We start from the raw sequence: 24121 nt of genomic DNA, 5'->3' as shown, positions 1-24121 counted from the left end.
TGGCACAGTAAGCGTGCTTCCACGTATGATGTATTGCCTGCAGTGTGTACTATACGCTCAGCAAATACATTGCGTAGTCTAACCCAATGCATATCAGCCATTGTTAAAGCCTCTCCTCAGAGACTGGCTCATGTTGCTAATCTTCTCATGTAGCACTTGCCCAGGCCAATCAATACCTCTGTTGTGTTGAAGGACGATCTGAGTTTTCTCCGTATTAACTTGGAATTTGAAAATGTTTGGAATACAACGTTCGTCCACTGGCTTGTTTATTAACTGCTTTCAGATTGAAGTTGTTGCCATCATCAGAAATGTAAAGAGAAAGAGTGCCTGCTGGGAAAATGACAGTGAAGAGATCATCGTCTCATCTCTCCCGGTCAGGCCTGCTGTGACAGAAGTTCATCGCAGTTAGACTTTGATGAGTAGCGAACAGCGATCCGCAGCTGCCATACCTCCGTCAACTCGCTCTCCTGAGCTCGAGACAGAGAACGAGAGGAAGACAACCAACTTTAACAAGATTCAAACCTGTCAATCAAGACAAGAAAGCAACAAGGGGAGGAAAGGTGGGAGAAGAGTGAGAGCAATTCAGTACCAGTGGGACAGACAAAAAACAAAAGATGTGAGGGCCGAGAAGGAGAGGAGGAGAGAAGAATACAGCGAGAATCCTGTAGAGACCACTTGAAAGGAAGGAATGTTTTGTTTTTTCCATGCAGCCAGTTCAGTTGTGGGTTATCCTCCCACTGGGGAGAGTAATTGCTTGTTGATCTAATGTTCTATCCCCTCCTGTCCCCGAAAACCAACACATTTGATGAGTGATGGGTCTGTGTGCTTTTTCCCTGCAGGACAGGAACTTCTGGCCTCCTCCAATCTAAATATTCACAAATCAGGAGAAAGGACTTTGGGCTCAGTTCCAAATTCGATGAAGCATAAAGCTACTCAGATCCAACGCTGCCCGCCCTCAGAACGATACCTCTGAGGGTTTGCTAACATTGTTCACATCACTTTCTTCTTCTCTCTCTATGGCTTTGCCCATTTTTGTTTCTTCCTCCCTCTTGCGCTGTGAGGCAGATCAGTGAGCAGCTAATTAATGAGTTTAATGCTAGGATTCACGCACATATTGTCTGTCAATTAGAGAAAGAGCTTCAGCTCCAAGGTACGAGTTATAATCTAGACGGACATTCATCCTGTGCTGGGTATTTTTATACGCGCGCGTGTGTGTGTGTGTGTGTGTGTGTGTGTGTGTGTGTGTGTGTGTGTGTGTGTACCGCTGCCTGTTTGTTTTAGCCTGGCTGTCACTCATCTCCCCTCCTGTAATGCTGATCTTGCAGCATATTCAGTTGTCCAAGGAGAGGCATTAATTTATCTCGGGTTCTGTAGAACATATGCTAGTCAAGTGGCGGAAAATGTGGGTGCACCATTTCATTTAATGGGGTCAGCGGTGGTTACACGAGTTGCTGTGTAAATCAGTTCCGTAAATGTATTCTGGAGGTGAGGATAGCGTTGATGCCGATACGGTAGTGTCTTTTAGGACGTGTGTTTATTTGAGTGAGTGCGTACACAAGATACTGTAAGAGAGAGTGTGTGCGTGTGTTTGCATTTTTCTGCTCACAAGTTTGCCTTAAGGCATTTTTGCAGCACTGCTATCTCAGACGGCTGATTCAGCAAAGCCCTCCCTGCTTTCCTCTTCGCTTTTGCCCATTTATGAGCGTCCAGGCTAGCTACTGTCTGTGTGTAAACACACAACCCGAGGGCAGAACCCGAATGCACATATTCTGCTCACACCCCATTAAACACACACTGAACAACTTATTGTGATCCCTTTTCATAAGAGTCAGGGCAATAGATTTGAAGCTCGCTTGTGTGTGTGTGTGTGTGTGTGTGTGTGTGTGTGTGTGTGTGTGTGTGTGTGTGTGTGTGTGTGTGTGTGTGTGTGTGTGTGTGTGTGTGTGTGTGTGTGTGTGTGTGTGTGTGAGGGAGAGAGAGATGGCCATGTGCATGCGCGTGGTTCTTCGCTCACCCCGATGTATGAATTTTATATGGCAAAGATGATGACACATAAGTTCTCTCCCACTCTCCTACGGAAAATTAATTTTTGATCTGTGTTTTATCGCCTTGTAATCTCTGATATCTCCGGAAGTTATTGCTTTATAAAATGGCTCTGCAGCTGGTTTGTGCTTCCCCATATGGCCAGGGAGAGTTTTAAGAGTCTCAATGTTCTTGTATTAGATGGAACTCGATCTTCTCGCAAATCTGTGTATTTCACATCATGAGAGGTCACAAACATCCTCTCCCACGCACTAAAATAGTTGCTTACTATTACCTTTATACTCTCTTGTAAAGCCTGTATAACCTTATATTCCTCCTTACATCCACAGCATAGCTATATGTTTTCCACAGGGGGATGTCCTTGTGTACTGCAGCTGTGAAATGCCTTACAGCTCCTCCTCCTGTTTTATAAGGTGCTTGTGGTTGTTGTGGTGCGGTCCTGTATGTGTGTTTGGATGTGAGTTGGTCTGGCTGTGTGTGGACAGTGTTGTGTGACTAGACATGAGGTCAGTCAGTTAGCTTCTGGTGTGTCTGTTAGGCTGCCACCAAAGGAGATGGGAGGGCAGCCGCTGTTGTGGGCAGCAGCTTCAGTTTTGTGTGTGTGTGTGTGTGTGTGTATGTGCATGATGCCCCCTCTTTCTCCTTTACCAGTTATCTTTCTTGCCTTGTCTTTGTCAATCCTTCACTACCAGCCCATCAGAGATGGCCGGCTGAATGGTATGGATGGAAGACCCATTTGTAATAAAAGGAGACTCCGGCTTCCGAACCCAGAGCAACCTCAGTGCATTTTTTTAATGAAACATAAAATGTTTAAATTAAATCTTAAAAGCCTGTACTGTTCCACATTCTCCACTGTTTGATCCGGCAGGGAGTGGTTATGGGACCAACTCCATGGTCATTGTTCTAATTAACTCTCCCTCTAACATGCTCTTCAGAACTCTTGAAATAGACTCTTAATCAGATACAATAGAACCATTTGTGAAAAGCAAATTCAGTTCTGCTTTCAGCGATTTCTTGTGCTTTGAATATCTGAAACACGTAACCAATGGCTCATTATTTTGTTTACCTGATAAAAATATTTTGTTCCAATAATATATCTTGCATTATTGTCTTCACACAACTATGAGTATACCCTACATTCTGTTTCTCAGTGGCAGTCAAGCCTTTACATTCTTTTACTCAGGCAAACCGAACGCAGCTGGAGAAACTGTAAGATGCTTGTCCCATTAAATTTATAACCGCTCCCCTCCGGAGTGCAGCAGCACCTCGGCTTCGTCCCCCATCAGTAAGCCTACTAAAATATTAGACATGTATCATGGTTATTATAGTCAGTAAATCCTTCCATGCAGTGCAGAAACCCTTCAGCTTTGTATTCTTTTGGGACATGAGGGTAAATGGATTAGGTTATTGCCTAGACTGGCCCAGTGATATCAGCCACAATAATCTTTGTCCTCCACCACAGCCTTTAGAATTCAGGGCTCGAACACATTAAGCTAACCTCCACCAATTTACGACTTTGCCTCATGTGTTAGTCTTAAAAATTTGAACAAGAAAATACTACTGAGCTACAGCTGATTGCCAGCTGACCACTGACACGCATGTATGTTCTGTGCCTCCCAAATATCGTCAGTATATTCAAAATCTTTAAAGTAATGGAATTCACAATATAACAAACTTGCCAATCATTTTCATGCCACTATCAATCTGATAAAACAGTTGTGTGAAATGATCACAATACAAATTGGAATGTTGCATCTGGGTACTTTAAAGGTTTTTTTTGTGTGTTCATTTATTTACTTTCCGCTGGTGTTGTCAGTGGTGTTTTGCTCGTGGAAGGAGAAGAGAAACAGTGGAGATGAAAAATGAGACGGAGCAGGTGAAATCACTGCTTTACGAGGCTGTACAGCCTCCCTCACCAACTGCCATCAGCCGTTCATTTAACAAGCTGAAATGGCTGAATATGTTACGACGACCACAACAATGCAAAAACTACCAATGATTTGCCACAGATGGCCAACTTTCTACTCAGGGCTGCTAGAGTAAGACAGACTGATTGTATCTACTAATTATGTACATAAGGATAAGTTTCACGATTGTAGACTCGGTATTAAATAAATTGTTCGACATTTTGGAAAATATTTGCGAGATGAGAAGACTGATCCCCGCTCATGTCTTTGCCAAATATTAAGCTATACAGCCAGCAGCCGGTTAGCTTATTTTAGCTTAGCATTAAGAATGGGAACAGGGAGAAACAGCTAGCTTACCTCTGTCCAAAGGGAACAAACTCCATCTAAAGCTCACTTACGAACATGTTATAATTCATTTGTTCAATCCATATAAGAAACAAACTGTAAAAATGAAAATGTGTGGCGTTATGGGGGTTATGTTTCTAGTCAGTTTCGACTTGGACTTTTTTCTGTCTCAGTCTGTTTTCATCTCTGCTCACCATTACTAGCTGATGTACCAGACCCGGATGCCTGGCTCGTGCGTACTCGTCTCGTGGATTATTTATTTATCTTTTTATATCTATTTTCTAACTTTGTTTGTCTGTTCCCACAGCATGCCCCCCGGGTACCTTCAAGTCAACCCAGGGTCCAGGTCTGTGTCTACAGTGCCCTCCTAACAGCCGCTCCACAGCTGAGGCCGCGACCATCTGTGTGTGCCGCAACGGTTACTACCGCGGCGACGCTGATCAGCCGGATGAACCCTGCACCAGTGAGTTTATCGTACATGACATTACCGACACACTCCAACACCGTCGCACACTTACATTATTGTCAGACAAGCACCTGTGATAGGCATCCATGTATCCATTTTAGCATACATTTATATGCATCAATATTGAGTAGACTGGTCATGCATATACAAGCCGCTATATTTTCATAACGACAGTGTAGAGGTTGATTGTTTTGTCTATGTCTCTTTCTCACTGTCATAAAACCAGCACATGTAGTAGCATTTAAATGAGCATGTATCTAGAGCCCTAGCCTTCTCAGACTGCTCATAATCATCATTTTAGGGTTTCCATTATTGATGTCTCCATCACTGTGCCATTGAGCTTCCTCTCTGTTTCCTCTCAGTTAGCTTACTCTCTCCGTCTCCTTTTCTTGCTGTTGTTCTTTCTTTCTGTCTGCTATCATCCCCAGAAGTCCTAATTACTCAGGCAGATGCTGCGAAGCTTCAACACTGTCCTGGCGCTACCCGCTGGAGATCCAATAAGGCCTCTCACAGCATCACATTTATCTTAATATGATGTAAAAGCAATATGCTAAGCTTTCCTGTCGTTCCCTGCTGACACACAGTTACACAGAAGGAGAGCACTGTTAGACCCCCCAAAAAGTTTGTTTACCTCTCTTTCTTTGCTGCCACTGGGGAGTGTCTTAATGGTTTATTCACCTCACAACAACAGACCTGGAAGCTTTATTGGTGTGGTTATGTATTCATTTAGTCCTGATTTATTCACATAGACCTGGCTAATTGGCCTCCAGAATGGGCTCAGGACCACACTCCTTTCGTAATCGTTCAGCAGCTGTAGCCTTCACAGCTAAAACGTGTATTGAATGCACCTCTTTTGCCATGTTTCCTTTTTACAACTATGAATAAGTGCCTTAAAGCTGCAGTGGAACCCAAATTTCGCATGGCTGTCTGTCTGACTGTTTGAACGCTTCCCAAGTGTAGCCATCCACACCTTTAGGCTTTGGATGTTCTCAACGGATGACACCCCACTTTCACCTTGAGTTTTCTCCACCCTCCCATGGTATACTACATACCTCTCTGGTGAATTAGTGAGCGCTCCATCAACTATAGCATCTGCCTCTACCTTGAGGCCTTGCATTTTCCCTAAGCAATCTCCACGACCATTCCCCATTGGAGCTTCTTGAACAGATCCCTCCGGTCTGTGTTCACTTTCCGAATGCAGGCTGCGTTACTTTTTTTCTCGTCTTTCAATCGAGGCAATTCTTTCTTATCTCATCCTCTGTCTAAGCTTGTGGGGCCTAATAACACTTTTCCTCTCATGATCAGTACAACTTCACTCCTCTCAATATCTTAACATTAGGCAGTTTTTTTAATACACATCCTAGGTGCCCAGTAAAATAATTGTTATTGATAGGTTTAAAAAAGGAAAGATTGCCCGATGTTCCAATCACAGTTACACAGTGGACTACGAATACAACATTCATTACAAAAGAAAAAAACTACACATGCATTTTAAATACTACTGAGAATTTTTTTTCCAACCAACCCTTTAAACGTTAAAATCTTAAACCAACCTCGGTTCCTCCTCAATTGGTGTTGACGGAATTATTTTGCAACAGCACATTCAAATCATACAGTAGCAGCTGAGCTCGGCGCTCGGGGTGCCCTAGATCTCAGCATGGGGGTGCAGTGAGATCATCCTAGTAAGAATCTCTTTAATACTGCTGCTCCTGATAAGAGCACTGCTTGAGTAGCATAAATCAGGCCAATCTGCAGCAGCAGACGCTGAAGCTTTAGCGCTTCTTGCCGCCATCAGAGGCGCGGGTCCTTGTGTGCTCCAGATCAGTCTGATTAGCTTGCTGATGCTGATGGATTGTCCGACGCCTGGCTCTGTCAGCAGGGGCTTCACGTAACCCCCCCCCCCCCCCCCTCCTCCCATGCCAAGCCTGGGATGCACTTCAAACTCCCCACCACCCCCCCAGCTCTCTGTCTTGCGCTAACTCCAGCCATGCCTGAACACCACACCAAGCGTTCTATCTCGCTGTGGGAAGCTTGGCTACCCAGTATCCTGGGGGATTTGGGACAGTGGCTTGCTTTGCACCGTTCCCTTCCTCAGGCTCTGTGTGTTGGGGGGGGGGGGGGGGTCAGCCAGCTCCCCCATGCTGGGTTTCTCAATGTGTGAGTCAGAGAAAGAGAATGACAAGCTGAGTGGTAACTGAGGGGAGTCGGGCGGTGAAACCAGTGTTGATTGGGCCATAGGGGAGAAGGGCCGCAGTAATGGAGCACGCTGGTGTGAGGAATAGTGGAGCGGGAAAGGGAATGATGGGAGGGAAGGACTAATGACAACGATAGATAGAAGACAAAAATCCATCAATACAGTGACAAACTGAGATTTGAATCTGTTCATTTGAAGGTTAAGTCTAAATGTAGAAGAAATGATGGATTCAAATAGCTGTCTGGGGAAGTTCTACACACAGCCTACAGTAACTCAGGATAAGTCTCAGTGACGCACAATACAATGTTATTTATAAAAACAAAACAAAAATTGTAATTGAATCAACACAGCTACAGGAAAAGAGAAGGAAAACAGGACGGCTCTGGTGGGTTTCTACATTCCGGATCCGTACCACATCGGCTCTAAATCTTGCGGATCAAATTCAGTACTCTTAAATGGCCCGTCCCCTGAAAACCTCCTTGAGCCTGTCAAACACTGTCTGCCCCTCGTGAAAACAAACAAAACCCATCAAAGTTCCTGACTGAAAGGCGGGGGGTTATTTGCTTTTCCATTCTCCTCAGCAGTCCATTTAGACTTTTCTTCTTCTGTGCTCTCCTATTTACTGCATCTTCTCTCTCCTTGTTCTGTTGTTTTCAAAGAGAAAGAGGAGGGCGCCGTCAAGGTGCATAAATATTCTGTTCTTTTATCTTCGTTTTTTTTTCTCCTCGTGAACTGTGCTGTCAGTTCTGCAGTCAGTTGACGGTGCTTCCCACAGCAGTCAGCGTGCCAGTTTCCTCTCTCAGTAAATAGTAAACAGAGCTAAGTCAAGGTAATTGTCTCTCCTACTCTAATCCCTCTACTGGCTAGGAAGACATAATGCTCCAGTGTAGTGTGCACATGCATGCACACAAGTTTGAAAAATACACTAGTCTCTCTCTCTCTCTCTCTGTGTCACATGCAGAGCCAAGTTAATTTGACTTTTGGGGTCAATGTAGGTGTGGAGATTATCCTTTATTCAGTTAAAACAAAATCGTCAGCCTATTCATATTGTGTCTCCTCAGACAAGTCATTGTGGAAGCACCCACATCTCCCAAACTGCACTGCTTGCTCCCATACACACCAACACAAAAGTCTATCTATGACTCCCTCGGTCTCTCAGCCAGACAGTATTAGTCCTTGTGACATGTTTTATTTTTTGTCTCATCAACCCACACAACCCTTCTTTCTTTCTCCTGGCTCCTCCGGCTGTGATCCGTATCTCCACACAGGGACCTTCTGTTGGTCCCTCAAGGACAGTTTTACATCATGAAAACAAACCGTTTGAAAGAAGAGAAGCTCCGGTCTCAGACCATTCGAAGGGGCAGATGAGTAAACAATGTTCAGAAGTGTTTATCTTGGGCACTGAAACACTGTGTATTAGCAGGTTCATGGAGAAAACTGGGCTGTGGTATTCTAGAGCCCAGGTGGCACATTAATGCCTGCTCCCCAACAGGTCAGTTGGGCATACATATCAGTCTGTGAGTCCACCTTTAGCAGTGGCCACAACTCAGACAGTCCTTTTGAGTACTTCATGTGCATGTCAGACATGAGGACTGGCATAGTATCATTTATTATAACTCTGGCGATAATGCACATCATGACGTTGCAGCAATTTACTTGTCCACATGAGTAAAAAGAAACAGAAGTATTATCAGTTATATTTCTGTCAAATTTACGAGAGTGACTCAAAAAAGGTGTTAAGTTGTTAGAAAAATCCCAAACTCTCTCTAGATGGTCATGTATATGGAATTATTGATGTCAGTTTGTGCAACAATGTAAACAGCTTGAACAGACTATTTATTGACGCACAGTTTTGCAGCAATGGCATTGTTGTTGCATATCAACACAAGCAAATCTATGCGAGTACGACTTTATTAATCAGGAAAACAAGTTGAACCAAAAGCAGCCAGCAAATCAATTAAATATCAATTAAAAATTGTCGTTTTGTATTTTATTGTCTTAAATGTGCACGATGAAAACAAGGTGATGAGACTTTTTTTTCCATCTCCACAAATTCAGCTAAAAAAAGCTGAAATCATCTGGCTCCCTATTTGCTTCACTACATTTGTGCCTTGCTGTTCTCTGCTTCCTGGACAACAATATTGTCCAGGAAGCACACTAATTGGGGTAGCTAGTATTATCTTGCCCCAGCGATTGCCAGAGCTGTTAAAAAGGTATAAAATGAATTGCCCGTACTGAACCAAATAAATTGATATGTGCTCATTGTCCAAATTACCTGACATCTCGCACTGGTTGTTGTGATTGCACCGTTAAAATAGAGCCCTGACTCTGTTGTGATACAGTACATGTACGCGAAGAGCATTGGAGCTGCTTGGAGACGATGTTTTGCTCCTATCACTTAAGTGAAAGCAACATGTATGTAAGGCCAACCAAATCTGACAGGCACAGCTAAATGAACGCAAGCTGAGAGACTGTAAGTAACGTTCTCAACAAATTAAATCCTATGGTGAATTGAAACAGCCAAAGGCTGCAGTAATAGTCTGCAGATCATTGGTTAAGTGGCCGTCACATCTGATTTCTTGTGCCATCCCTGCGTGTGTGGAGCTCGGTCGTAATTGGGACGAAAGGGTGTGACGGATTTGTTCGCACCTAAACCAGGTTTCTTTTCTTTTTCTATCACCGTTGTAAGAATACATTGTTACAGACAGTGCAGGCATGAATACACCATGAATACACATAAATAGATACTTTAGGCGTGTGTGTTTGTGTCACATGCATTTTCCACATGGAAAAATGTGCATTGCTTTTCCCAGCGATGCAAGTTTTAGGTTTGTGATGGATGACACAGAGGATGCACGCGGTGTGAGTAACATATGAAGTGCTATAGTGCAGTCCCCAAGGGGAAAAGTGGTGCCATCTCCCTCATACGGCCTGTTCCTACCAGCACACACCCTTTTCTGCTGTATTTTCCCTCCGCATACAATACATCTGGCAGCATCCAAAGACCAAGTTATGTGCCATTATGACCATATAGTGTATCCGGAGCACTAGCTGTCCTCTTAGCCAGACCATAATAATCACACTATGGAGGGTCACGCCCTTCCTGTCACTGACCTCTCTGTTGTTGAGGCGCCAAGCCGAGGTCGCAGCAGTAGCAGTGCCTTTCCCTCACCCTTGTGTTTTCTGCCGCTTTGTCCCAGCTCCCCAGGGCTATCCCACATGGCTTCGCTGCAACAATGATTAATTGTGTCTGCGTTGACTGAAGTAACTATCTGCCCTAAGCCCACGGTAATGGGAAACTCAAAGTGCTGTGTCATAATATGCTTAAAAGTCTACATGCATGCTTGTTGTCATATTTTTTTCTCATGGGTAAAAAGAGAAGAGGAAAGGAAGTAGAGTGTGTTAGAGAGCTGAGTAATTCTTCAAAGGGTTTCTAGAATTGAGCGGATTTTTATTTCCACAGTAGTCATGGTTTTAGAAGTGGGTCAGTTAAACTCCTCTTTTAATGATAAAGGTTAGGCTTTATGGAGGATGAATTGGAACCAGATCAGCTCTGCAGGGCAGCCACACTTTAACCCAAGCATCACTGACTAAGGGCTTTGGTGAGCTTCTGCTTTATCGGCAGTGTCTGGTGTCTGACAAGAAAGAGCTGCCTCTGAGCAGCTGCACGGACACAGTCCCGGCTGAGCAAAATTATACACTGCCGTTAGAGCAGATTTGAACTCTTAGGAATCGTGCTCCAAATGCGGGAGGCTGAACGAGCCACTTTTCTACAACCTAATATTAAGCCACCACTCAGGCAAAACAATTACTTTATTATTTCTTGATTTCTTTCTGAATATCGTCTTTGAGGTTCTGCTCCAGCTGTGGGCTATGAGGGAGTGAATGGGAGCGTGGATCTCCAGAGCCACTTGGATAAGAATACTCCATGCAACACTGCATTTAGCTAAATAACCAATGTTTGATAGACACAAACTTTTCGCTGTATGATCTCGCTGGGTGTGAATGGAATAAATTAGCATTCCAATTGTGCTGAAGATGGAGAAAAAAGGAGAAAACGACAAGTTGCTCTTCACAACAACACTTTATTACAGGGTTGTAAATTGACTAAATTGACTTAACAGCAGGCATGATTTACAAGCAATGCGTTATTTTGCTTATAGCATCATGACAGCTTACCTTACGATTTGTCTAATATGAACTGGATCCAGCTTTAAAAGTCAATGATCCGAGCCAAAATAACATTTGTATTACATCTTTTCTCTTTGTGCCTTCAGGTGTCCCATCCAGCCCGAGGAATGTGATCTCCATCGTGAACGAAACGTCCGTGATCCTGGAGTGGCACTCTCCCAGGGAGACGGGTGGCCGCGATGACGTCGTCTACAACATAGTCTGCAAGAAGTGCCGGGCTGACCGGCGCTCCTGCTCCCACTGCGACGACAATGTGGACTTCGTCCCTCGACAGCTGGGTCTGACTGACACCAGGGTGTTCATCAGCAACCTTTGGGCTCACACTCTCTATAGCTTTGAAATACAAGCTGTCAATGGCGTGAGCAATAAGAGCCCGTACCCTGCCCAGCATGTCTCCATAGACATCACCACCAACCAGGCTGGTAAGTGGCTGCTTCGGCTACGTCTCGTGATGATGGGGCGGTGGCATTGATGAGGATGACGACTGTCTTTTGTTGTCCATTTGAAATGGCAAATTTCAAATTTGCCACGTTATTATTATTATTATTATTAATAGTATTAGTAGTATTAGTAGTAGAAGCATTACATGTGAATCATTTCACTATAAAAGATCATCATCTTGCACAATTAAAACTTCAGAGTCTTAATCCACGGCATAGCCGACCTGGCCGCTAAGATTTCTCGTCGCTCCACCGTGGATAGCGACTTTAAGGCTTGAAGCGTGGGGCCAGCTGGTTTAGTGAAAGTCATACATGCTCTCTTTCTCGGCCTTCCTTCCCTGAATCACAGTAATGGCTTTCCCTTTTGAAAACATGATGGAGGAGTTCAGACTCAGACCCAAGACACAGCATGTTACATTTTCCAGGACAAGCGCAATTTACTGCACCAGCCCTCTTTCCTTTGTAGTTTATTTACACATCAAATCCGCTGATGTAAATAGCCCCGGTTTGCCTTTATCTTTGGGCATTCCAGAAATCCTTGCTTTTTAACACCACTAAAAGTAATCATCCTTCAAAAAACAACGCATGAGTCATTAATGAAACCCCTTAAATGCTTTGAAGTTCACATCTGGAGGTTGCAGGCTGCTGCTTCACTGGCTGACACGTCTTTTTGTTGTTTTTCTGTGGTATTTCTTTAATGAGCCTTTGTTTTGAGAGCAATGCCGCACAGCAAGTCAGTACTTCTCTCTCCACGGAAGGCTACACCCCAGTTGAAAGCTGTCTGTAAATCTGCAGATGTATACACCGCCGGTGCAGTCTGAATTAACAGAAACAACAAGAGAATTAATCTTATTTAATTCTGCCCCTTTCATAAATTTCAGCATTAGGCGGGATCTCAAAAGCCACCATTTCTTGTTGCACTTTTCTAAGGTTAGCAGGCAACACACAGACGTGTTGAACTACAAGTTTCACCTTTGGTGTTGTATAACAGCTATCCTGCTTGCACTCTGTTCACTGTTCAATACTTTAAATCAGACTGCACTGAAAGAGGCCGAACCAAGACAGAGGCTGTTGTTTTCAGGCTGAAATTGTCTTCAGTCCTGCTCTCTCTCCTGTCGCCTGTCTCCCTGTATGTTTGTGTTTGTGTACATGTGTGCGCATCCTCTGACTTTGCCTGTGATGGCTCTGAGCCTAGCCAATGAAAATGACCTTCATCCTCTTATCTTTCTCTCTCTTTCTCCCTGCCTGTCTCTCTGAATGTTTGTGCGTGTTCATCCACTAACTGCGCCCGATGGGACCTGAGCCCATCCGATGGAAATGACAGGTCGAAGATATTGTCTTTGCCGGTCCTTTTTGCTACAGCGCTTTTCATGCTCTTGTAGATCTTTGACTTGCACACAGAGGCACCTATCAGGGGACAAGTATTGACCACGTGAAACATCTCTTTGTTTTTCTGTGCTTCTGTGGATGTGGCGGACCGTGAAAGTCACAGCGTAAGCTTGTGGGGCCTAATAACAGACATGAAGTGGAGTTACAGTGTGGTGAAAAATAGGGATGCACCAATCTGACTTTTCCAGTCCTGATACCAATACCTGGGTTTAGGGTGTCGGCCAATACCGGGTACCAATCCGATACCAGTGTTTAATTAAGAAGCGGTGTGCCTCACTGTGTGGAAGTGACGGGGACCATTTTTTTTTTCTGTAAGGAAACATCAGGCTTGACTTATTGCTTTGCTCACTTTGTAAATCAAAATGTAACAAATAAATACATCGACATAAATTTGTCAAAACTTAAACAGGAATTCAAATTCCAGTATTTAATATATATTGTATACAAACATATAATTGAAATGAATAGATCAGACCCATTATCCCCACTGATATCCAGTCCAATTTTTGGAGTCAGTATCGTCCCGGTATCAATAGCAGTGCATCCCCAGTGGAAAAAAAAGAGGTTGTTGGTTAAGTTCACCTTTTGTTGGCCAGGCACTTATGCTTTTCTGTGTTGTATTATCTACGCAGTCCAACCTAATGACAAAATACCTAATGTCAAATGAATTCAGAATTATTGATGCACATTTCTACGTTAATTGTGGAATGAGCTTACTTCACATTTATCCCAAAGACCAGTGAAATTGGAATTGCTTCATCCAGGTCCCTTTTGTATAGGAGTACATTTGAAATTAAATCTGGCCCAGTTGGTGGAGAGGGCATACCGTATTTGATTACGATGACTCTCAGAAAAATGTAATGACCAACTCAACTAGTCTTTGTCTGAGAATGAGTCAGGGGGGAGGGGGGCGGGATGGAGTAAGGGACCGCTTATTTTTATTTTTTTTCTTTGACCAGACTGCGACAGTGAAGGAGAGGAAAATGAGGGGGTAAATAGGTCTGATTATCAGGGTGGCCTAATGGTGCTGACTGTCCCCATTTGACAGGCTAATAGCACACTTGAGAGATAGATGTAAAAGAAGCAATGCTCAGGCCTATTGTTGAAGTCTGCTGCAGTAATGAGGTGTCTGCCAGTAACCTGCCAGGCCTATGTCCAGCCCTATGTGGCCCCTTTGTAGCCAGGTAATTGCAGTGTTCCTAGTTTCGACAGGGGGTTTTATTGGCAGGTCATTGAAAAGGCAGAAGTATCCAGAAGGGATTCGTGTTGATATTAATGCACTTTAAAAACTAAAAAGTGAGACACTCTTTAAAAAGTAGGGCTGTATTGTTGACGGTTCGTGAAGGGTGCAGTAAGGTTTACAGCATTTTTTTAGAAATTCTCTCGTCCGTTCATTTGGTATTTTTATCCACTGCGCCCTCGCATGATGCAAGGCTGGGAGAGGTGGTGTAACAATATGCATGTTCCATGTATAATAGGAGAGGTGTATTTTGAGTCTGGAGGACCATGGAAATTCCCAATGCAATAACAGTCATCATACATACAATGGGGTCATCGCAACAATCTACCCAATATATTGTAATTGTTGCAAATGGGTAGTAATGTGAAAGAAAAACAACTGTAATCCAAATGAAGCCAGGGTGTTGGTGCCCATACTGTATATAAATAAAACCTTCTCTTCATCTCCTTATTAAAGCAGCGAAATGCCAACATTACAACCAAAACCCAGGTAAAAATAACTTGATTGCTTCAGCACTTAACTGTATAACAAAAGCAAAGGATGGTACAGTTTGAACTAAACAGATGTACATTAAACAACCCTAATTCCACAAGATGTCCTCTCTACGCCAGAGCCAGGACTGGCAGGAGAATAGACAGATTTCTTTGTTGATGTGACATAGTCATGTTTATGCGCATCTGGGATGGCACAGGTGCACACATAATCAGGACATGAAAGTTTGTTTTGTTCATTGAATCTTGTCATTGCACTTCTACTTTAGATTAGAATTAGTTATCAGAAACACGTGACTCTGTAAAGCTATGATTTGGACTCTTAAATAATGGATGTGTGTCATGGAAGTGTGCATAAGAGCTCACCCGTTTCATAAAACATAATCGAATGATCACTTTACATTTTTTGGAGAATGGAGTTCATTTCTGCCTGAAGAATGTGGCCCGGTTAACGGTGCTGCTCACAGTCTCCTCTAAGTGCCTCTTGGCTCAGCCTGTCAAGGTGAGCCATTTCTGTCATGTGCTGTTGTGCTCAGCACAGCTGTTAAAAAGGTTTGAGATGAGTAGAATGATTGCTTAGCCGATAATGATTAATCAACATACTCTTTTGTTTATCTTCCATTTCATCCTTTTTGCAAACAACATGTTTGGATGTGCCTCGGCTTAATATGGAAGTAAATTGCTAGTGCGTTTATATATATGCACTCATTTCCTGTGCAACGTGGAGAAGTGATTGCGGTTCTCACTGTGAACGTGTCCCAAGAATGAGGGCCTGTAATATCAATCACATGCACGTACATCTCTGTTTGAAAGGGACTGCTAATATTCAATCTTATGTCAATTTACTGTTTGTATAGTGACTGGCTTATCCACAGCAAACAACATTCGCCAATAGCACACCAAAACCTACAGCTGCAGTCTCAGGTCAAGCAAAAGCAAGAAAATATGTGTTTAATAAACAAAGTTTAACTTTTAAGTTTCTGTAGTTTCAAAGTCTCACAGTTCTGTTTGGTTAAAATAATGACAAGATGCTTTCATACCAAAATAAGCCTTTCTTGCTCAAAATCACATCATCAGGCTCAAAAGCACATTATCGCACATGGGTTTGTGTTTGTGGGGATAAATAGAGCTTTCCCATGAGATTTAGTCCGTTGACAAAGGTAATGGTACATTCTAGTATAAGTATGTCAACCTATGGGAGAACAGATAGGTGAAGTGTTCCTTTATTTCAGATTGGCCCAGGAAAGATAAAGTTTGCGCTCGTCTCAATGGAGTCTTTGCCTTTTCAACTTGCCGTGGCTTTCGTGTGAACTGTCGTGAGATTAAGGAAAACCAAGAGACCACCTGTAAAAGAGTAAGGCAGCAGTCATTAGAGGGGTTGTGGTGTAAATTGGCCATGAGGAGACAAAGGTGAGAGGAGGAAAAGTGGACCAGGAGGAGGAGATGAGGGAATAATGGAGGTGAGGAGGAAGTTGAAGGGATTTAGTGTGAATCACCGAAGAGGCCATTTAACTGCCCTCAATCCCAGTGCTTGTCTGGGAGGAATGACTGATCAATAGTGTGATTTAGGAGTTCACTCACTGCCTGTGCTCTCCAGGAGATGCACACACACACACACACACACACACACACACACACACACACACACACACACACACACACAACACACACACAGATATAGACATACAAAGACTATACGGTGCCCTCTAGGTGATCATTCACACCTGGTCTCAATTTAGTCATCTTTATCTAGCTATTGAACCATAGACATTTGTCTCTCTCTTTGTGAAATAGTGTGGTTTAATTTGAAGGGTCGGACACACTCTCTGCATTCAGTGAATTTATTAAATTGCTGAATTACTACAATGATAGATATATATATAGTAGTCAAGTTGTGGCCGATACAAAGTGCTACTGGTGAAAACTACAGACATGCCATCCATGATTTATTGTGTAATCCATCCTGGACACTTAACTTACACCCATTACTGATTCAGATGGCGAGTGGATTTTCCGTCTTTTACACATTTTACAACTCCTTTCTACTCTGGGTGGTTATGCGAGGGTGGTTTGATGAACAATATATAAGCAAAAAAAAGTCAATAACTCTCGTGACTGGTGCTATCTTTTTCAACAAATGCCTGATGCTCAACAGTTCTCTGGTCTTACTGGAACAGCCTTCTTGACCTAGATTATGTGCCAACAGTCCCTCAGACCACAGAATGCCAACTATATCTACAAACAATCCTTCTCCACTTAGCCGCTCTGTTTGGAGAGCTATTCCCACAGAAATGCAAACACCTCTTTCCCCGGCCTTCTTTGGGCAAGTACGACCGGGTGGGTTGCATTCAAGATACTAAGATGTTATGCACTCGACTGAAATCCAAACAACCAGATGAATTAAAGAGATCTGCGTTCTGTGGGGTTCTAAAATCAGATGAGATGTTAGGCAAACATGTCTGTTGAGGGTATTCCAGACACTACTCATTGTGTCTTTACAGTTTACAGCTTACAAAGTCTTTCCATTTGTTTTTTGGGGGTTTCCTTATTCTTTGTTTTTTTCCCCCCCTTTTCCCTGTTGCTTCCATGTATCAGAGCTAGGGTGTCCATCATCTTAGACAGTTCTTCAGGCTCTCTCAGAGTGCTGTTTTCATTTCATTTCATGCCTGTTCTCATAAATGTTGGATCCCGTCCCTGGACCGAAAAAGAGAGGTATTAGCTGCAGGCAAAACTAAAAGTGTGGGCTTGAATGCTACTGAGCCTGCTCATCAATTTTGATGTCTTAACATAGTGTATTAAGTGATGTTAGGAAGTGTGTGTGTGTGTGTGTTTGTAGCTATGTGAAAGTAAGCTTATGCAGTGTACAAGTCCTTTTCTTAATAACATAGAGCTCCGTTCAGAATCCTCCGCGTTTAATGTGATTTTGAAAATAATTCCAACCGTGGTTCCTTGACAGAAATCCATGGTGCTGAACTGATCCCTCTTTATGATGTTTGAGAGAGGCCATTACCATGTAGTCATGACTGGCTTGGCCGTCTGAGCCCCTACTAATAGGGAGGGTATAGTTAAACCTATGCCTTTGACAGAGGCACAGCACATGACTATAGGCTGCTCTCCTCATCTGAGACACTGAGCCCCTATTAGGAGGCTGCGTGGTTCAATGGTGTGCCAGCATCTTAAAGCACAAACTGCAAGTGCACTACAGAGAAAGAGCGACTTGGCTTGAACTCATGGTTGTGAGTGTGGCCATATGTACGTCTGCTTTTTTTCTTGTTGTTGAATGGGAATTTTGGTCCAAGATCAGCTGACCAAATATAGTGCAACTTTCTGTCCAATCATTTCACTGAGAGTCACTGAGGCAGAGCAGGAAATTCCAGCTGGGAATTTAGAATTGAAAGCTGTGCTGCATGGGGAACACAGGCTGCAGTCCGTCTTTCCCAGGAATCTCACCACGAGAGAGAAGATGCAGTGAAGGGAGAGAGAGAGAGAGAGAGAGAGAGAGAGACAGAGTTAGAGATGTTAGATAATTATTTTGGGGTGGAACTAGAATTTGTTCATTTGGGGAAACATAAGCGTTTATGGAGCTTTACCCATACAAAAGACTAACAGAAAGGATATCGCTGAATGAGTTTTGACCATTCTTTATATCTGTCACTAATGAGTCCCCTAACTTTATGGAAGTGCACTAATAAAACACTGGAGTGCACTTCTAGGATGTAGAACAGCATGTTTGATATGCTGACTGACCCCTCTCCATATGAATTATGGGGACTGCACACTGATGTAACAATAATGAAAACAGAGGCTCAGGTCTGTGCCAGACATGTAAAATGATGCCCCAGCTGATCTGTATTCCAAAGTAGATTAATCGTACAAAGGTAAAGAAGCTTTTATTCTTTCATCACTTTCTTTCAAACCCTCTCTCACCTTTTTTCTCTCCGCCTCTCCTCTCCTTCTCTCTCACTTTCTCTCTGTCTCCGTCAGACACGGGGAGGCTTTGACTTTGATTAATGGTGAGCCAAGCTCTGCATTAAAAGCCAGGGGCAGCGAGTGGGGCCAGATAAAAGTGGAGCACAGGAGCAAGGGATGGGAGGGATGGAGGGAGGAGAGAGAGAGGAGTGCAGGACACAGTCACCAATCACTGTCAGCATCATCGTCCCAGGGTGACAGTGGGGGACGCAATGGAGGGGACAGCGGTGCTTCATTGGGCTGAACCTCACCCTGATACAGGCACAGCACATTGTCTCTGACAGCCTCTTCCCACATAGGCTACGAGGACACACAGAGACACATTCTGAACATGTGCACACGCTCTTCTCTCTCCTGCTTTTCCTCTCAAACACGGTCACTGTGTGTCCAGTGGGACATGGCAGTGAGAAAAGTTTTTCATATGTTCATAGGCAGTGTTGTGAGAATTTGTGTTGGAAAGGTAGAATTTAGAAGAAATCAATCCAGAATTTACATTTGCTAGCCTAATATGTCCTATTAAATTGCCATTGTATGAAACTTCATTAAGTTTGACATTGCGTTTGTGTTAGCTAGGGTTCGCTTTGCCTCAGCTGACAGTGATATATTCCCGTCTTCATCATCTTCAGCACTCACTAAGTTGTTGGTTAAAAGAACAAACATCGCATGAGTTGTGGGGGTCGCTCTGGCACAGGAAGATGATGTCTCAATCTTTAAACCCACCCACAACGCTCTGATTGACTCAGTTGTTTCTCCAAATTGGGTTAAAATCCCTCAATTAACACAACCCCAGACCTTTTTGAATTGCCGAAAAGAAACCTGAGATGTGGGCCGTGATTCATAGGTCTCAACCCAGGCTATATACACTAGCAAAAGGTTTAATCACTAGATGCTTTGAAACATACAAAAAAAATTATCTGGTAAAAAATGTATGTTATTCTGTCTGTGCGCCTGAATGCACGAATTGAGTTGGGACCAGGACTCGGGTCTGGGGCTGTGGTAATACCTCTCCTTCTCAGTCCCTTTTTTCGCCTGCAGGAATTTCTGTGTGGAGTGCCCCTCCCCTGGGTCTGTCAGGAACAGTGTGTGCCTGTGGCCGGTAATTGATAATGCGGCCCAGGCAGCCCTGGCCCTGGTCAGTGGAGCGTGAACCAGCCTGAGAGGCAGAGAGGCTGAAGTGCACCGAGGTGAAGCTTAGCCCTCACACTCTCAGTCTAGGGTGAGAGAAGGAGAGGGAGGGAGGGAGGGAGAAAGGGAGGGAAAGCAGGAGGTGAGAGCCAAGGGAGGCATGTAACAGAATCCATTTGCAGTGACAAGATAAACGGAGCTCATTCATTTGTTGACAGTTACATTTTAGGTAATCATCTGAAACTTAAATCACCTACTTCCCCAAATCACAGATGTAGAATAAGCCGTCTTTTGTACAGAACACAATTTACAACAACAACCCCACTGAGTGAGAAGTTCGGGGGCTTTTCTCCTCACAGAACTCCTTTGACCATCGAGTGGTTATTCTGGGGTGAAGTACAACGAGAGGAAAATAAATAGAATAAGCATTAAAGAGTCTGATGAAAAAAAAAAAAAAGATCATTTAGCGGTGAGAGGGTGCTATTTGCAGCCTTTTGAATCGAGGAGTTATTCACAAAATGGTGGAGTGGAGTGGGAGACCAGGTGGAGCGATGACTAGGCCTCAGCAGCGAGCAGGCCGAGAGCCAAGAGGCTGATGGGCACAAAATGAAGAGCATGGGCTTGTGTTGGGCTGTATTTATTCCTGCAGACATGGGGGTGGAGATTCGCTTCCAGCTCTGTATACAAGCACGAGGGCTTTGAACTTAATACGAGCAGAATCAGTTTTCAATCAAACTTACTTGTACGTTCACAAGCTGTTTTGATGAGTATGTTTGGTTGGATTCATATTTGAACTTTGAAAGTAAATTAGAGTTTATCTTAGCACCTTGGAAGAGTTTGTGATCATACAGTAGATTTTGGGGCACATTCACATGGCATTAAAGAGATTAATTTGTACATAAAAGCTAAGTAATTTGTATTTTTGTTTTATAAACTTTATCTATGTCTGTCTCTATGTTAGATTGATTTATTCATAATAAGTATTCTACCAAAAGAACCTGAAACCAGCAAGCAATAATCAAATTTAAATAATTTAAAAAAAAACATCCTACACTCAAAAATGAATCTGCGTCATCAGGACTGTGCATGCGATTTGATCAGTTTATATTAGTGCTGGCAACATGATTAAACAGCTGTGCAACTGTCATCAAATTCTGATTCAAATGTTGCTCTGCACTGATTGGTGCATGCAAGTACGAGCCATGACAATTTTTTTCAACCGAGCCCGTCCACCTCAAACCGGTGAGAAGAGCAGAGAGGAAAACACAATACAGAAATCTCTGGAGTGCAATAACTACACCTGTTATATTAAATATCGTGTTCATGTAGGACCACACCATTTAAAGTAAGAAGATGATGAAGAAATATCTTTGCAGGGCCTTAAATCCACTGGAAAATCCTCTGCTACACAGCAAATTTAACAAAAATTGAACAGTGGGTTTGTTTAGAACAAATAGAGGAAAACAAAACATGACAATTAGCATAACCAATGAAAAGACAAAAATACACCCAAAACCTTTTACTTGATTATCAGGGATCAAAATGAGCCCTGGGAAGTGTATGATAGTATGAACTGTGCAGATGTTTAAAAACTCACTCACCAGCTACCGCCCAAGACAGCACTGTCTGTGACATTTAGAAACGTGTCAGTGAGCCCCTAGATTACACATATTAACACAACAAATAGATGCAGAAAAAGTGAATATCAGCACCGGGGAAATGTACTTTTACCTGGCAGAGGAGACAGTCTGAGCTACCCTGATGCAACTGTCAGCAGGGACAAGATATCCGCAGATTTGTTAAATGTCAACAGTGTGGAAATCTGCCAAGGTATCATAGCAAAAAGACAGGGGGATGGACTCTGCAATGGCATGTGATACCTATTCTGATGGTAAATTAAGCTCTTATTACAGACCTGTAGTCCAGATAACAGATAAGAAGCTCATCAGATACTACCCTTGTTCAGACGTAGGTCTTGTTACATCTGAGTAATAAATATCCAGTGTTTCAACAGGGTGTGGTATTTGTGACTTCAGTCAGTAAAGGCAGTTCTGCTCAGGCTTCTGTCTAACTGAAATCTAAAGATGTGAAATCATACACAGAAACAAAGCGCTCACACAATCAATTTTGTGTCAATTTTAATCGAGTGATGTCTGGATCAGCAAATCAGATAAACCACTCCCCTTCATGTTAGATTTGCTCATTTCATTTTAACGTACATTCCTGAACATGTCTAAGCAAATGGCTCCTGAATGAGAACAATTTAATCTGACCCTCTACATGCTATTCTGATTAATACATTTCTGTGGCACTGGGCATTATACTGTTAAATTCGATGCATGTATTCTAGGTAATTTTACTGGTGCACAATCATGGTATAACTGTAACACAAAAGTCCAGTTAAGCTATTTCTGTGGCCGCATGAATTACTTTAAACATGCAGTTATAGAACATTAGACTTATATTAAGACATCATTGTCTAGAAATATGTAATGACTTGTTTTCTTTCCTGCCATAATACAATTTTACAAAAAACAATGGCGATTATTATTAGACATTACTACGTCATGTTGTTTTGTATTACCATATGTAGGCCTTTGGAACTTAATTCCTGCATCCAATGCATCCTGAGGATGCCACACTTAGTGCTCTTATAATCTAAGTAGCCAAAATGATTCAGTCCAAAAGCGGACGAAATCCTACATGATTGGTTGCTGGACTCACGCCGGACTCGTGGTGACTGACCATTCTGGCGCAAAGGTAGCCGGAGTCCTGCTAACTAGCGCTGACACTCAGCCCAAGTCCACACCCTCAAATCTGGCAGCCTTATTTTGGCCAAAGCCAGCACATATTTGGTCCTGCAGTGCCAGAATATGGCCCAGTGATTGGCTCTGCTGGCTACCTGGGTACTGATGAGAGTGGCAGTTGTTTAAACTCGGATTCTGTGCTGATTACTGATACCTAATAATAGTTCGTTCTGGGTACACACATTGGATGATATGTATTGCAGTTGTGCACTAATTGTAGAATGCGCACCGTCATCCTTGGAAGTCTTAGCGTGGATAATGTACCAACTATACCTAGCTGTCATAAAACATAGCCTGCTTGATGTATACGGCTGGGTGTTTTTCTTTACCAACAGTTTGGGTTGGTATATCTGTAATAATCAATGCTTTTCTAGAAATGTATTGATTTTGTGTTACTCTCTCTGTCCCCTACAGCTCCCTCCATAGTTCCCATCATGCACCAGATCAGCTCCACAATGAATAGCTTCACACTGTCTTGGCCACAACCAGAACAGCCCAATGGCATTATTCTGGACTATGAACTGCGCTACTACGAAAAGGTAAGATAAGTGTGTGTGTGTTTGTAAATGCATGAATTTACATGTTTATCTCCTATGCATATACAGTATACTGTAAGTCTATATTTATTTGTGTGAAGTGCCAGCTCTTGTGTTGTCTCCTACTCTGCACATGCATAGCAAACTGCATGTAAAGCACCCCGAGACTCCCCTGGGTTGATAATATGTTCTTTCACTGTCTTCACTCCATCTCTCCCACTGTTCCTTAGTTTCTGCTGCTGATGAAGTAAATAGGTTGACCTCTGCTCCAGGCCCACTCTGCACACTGCAGCAACTTGTCCTGCTGTGAAAATGCATTGCGTCTGGGGCGGGGGGGGGGTCACATCGACCCGTCTACTCACACACAATACGTCTGCTTTATTAAGTCGCTGGCCCTACCCCACAGCGCCACTGCTGCTCCAGTATTGACCTGTAGGCTTTTCCCAAGGCCTTGGACATAATCGGAGACTCTAGCTTTTTGTTTGGGCCCTTGTTTGTCCTCCTAAAGCTGATCGATAGTTATAGCAAGGTTGGTCATGCACTTTTTTTTTCCACACGTCTTTGTCATCTTAAGCTAAGGCTTTTGTTGTTGCACCTTCACCCATGTTCTGCTCCCCAAGTAAAAGACAAAAATCAATATAGTTTTATAAATGTTTTTCTTTTTCTGTTGAGTTATTTATTTCCCACAAACTCATTTTGGCTAAGGTTCCGTGGATCAATATTCACAGCTCCACCTTAGAATAGTGTTTGTCACATTTAGCATTTTCTATCAGGGAGAACAACAATCGTGTTTTTAAATTATGTTTGCAGTTGGAAACTCAGTTATCCAATAATAGCTGCATTGCTTGCTGTTTCCCCCTCCGGCATTGCACAGGTCATGAAATTCAATCCGATTGCCATTGCCTTGAGAAACCTTATCTGCCAGACAGCTTAGTGTCGTGTAAATAACACTCATACAGCCTCCCATTAGCTCATGAA

The 24121-nt window shown here is 43.1% G+C and overlaps 1 protein-coding gene across 1 annotated transcript in view; it reads left to right on the top strand.

Moving 5' to 3' along the window:
* Positions 1-24121, top strand: part of LOC142956053 (ephrin type-B receptor 1-B) — a 93091-nt gene that overhangs the window by 35537 nt on the left and 33433 nt on the right. The window contains exons 4-6 of the mRNA XM_076097353.1: positions 4603-4758; positions 11233-11568; positions 23022-23146. Of these exons, the coding sequence (XP_075953468.1) occupies positions 4603-4758; positions 11233-11568; positions 23022-23146 (617 nt within the window). The remainder of the gene's footprint in view (positions 1-4602; positions 4759-11232; positions 11569-23021; positions 23147-24121) is intronic.

The sequence above is a fragment of the Anarhichas minor genome, unplaced genomic scaffold, assembly GCF_050575085.1.
Source record: "Anarhichas minor isolate MPS153535 unplaced genomic scaffold, ASM5057508v1 ptg000024l, whole genome shotgun sequence".
In the NCBI taxonomy this organism is placed as follows: Eukaryota; Metazoa; Chordata; class Actinopteri; order Perciformes; family Anarhichadidae; genus Anarhichas; species Anarhichas minor.
Note: the sequence above shows the minus strand (reverse complement) of the source record. Positions and strands in the feature narration are given on the sequence as shown.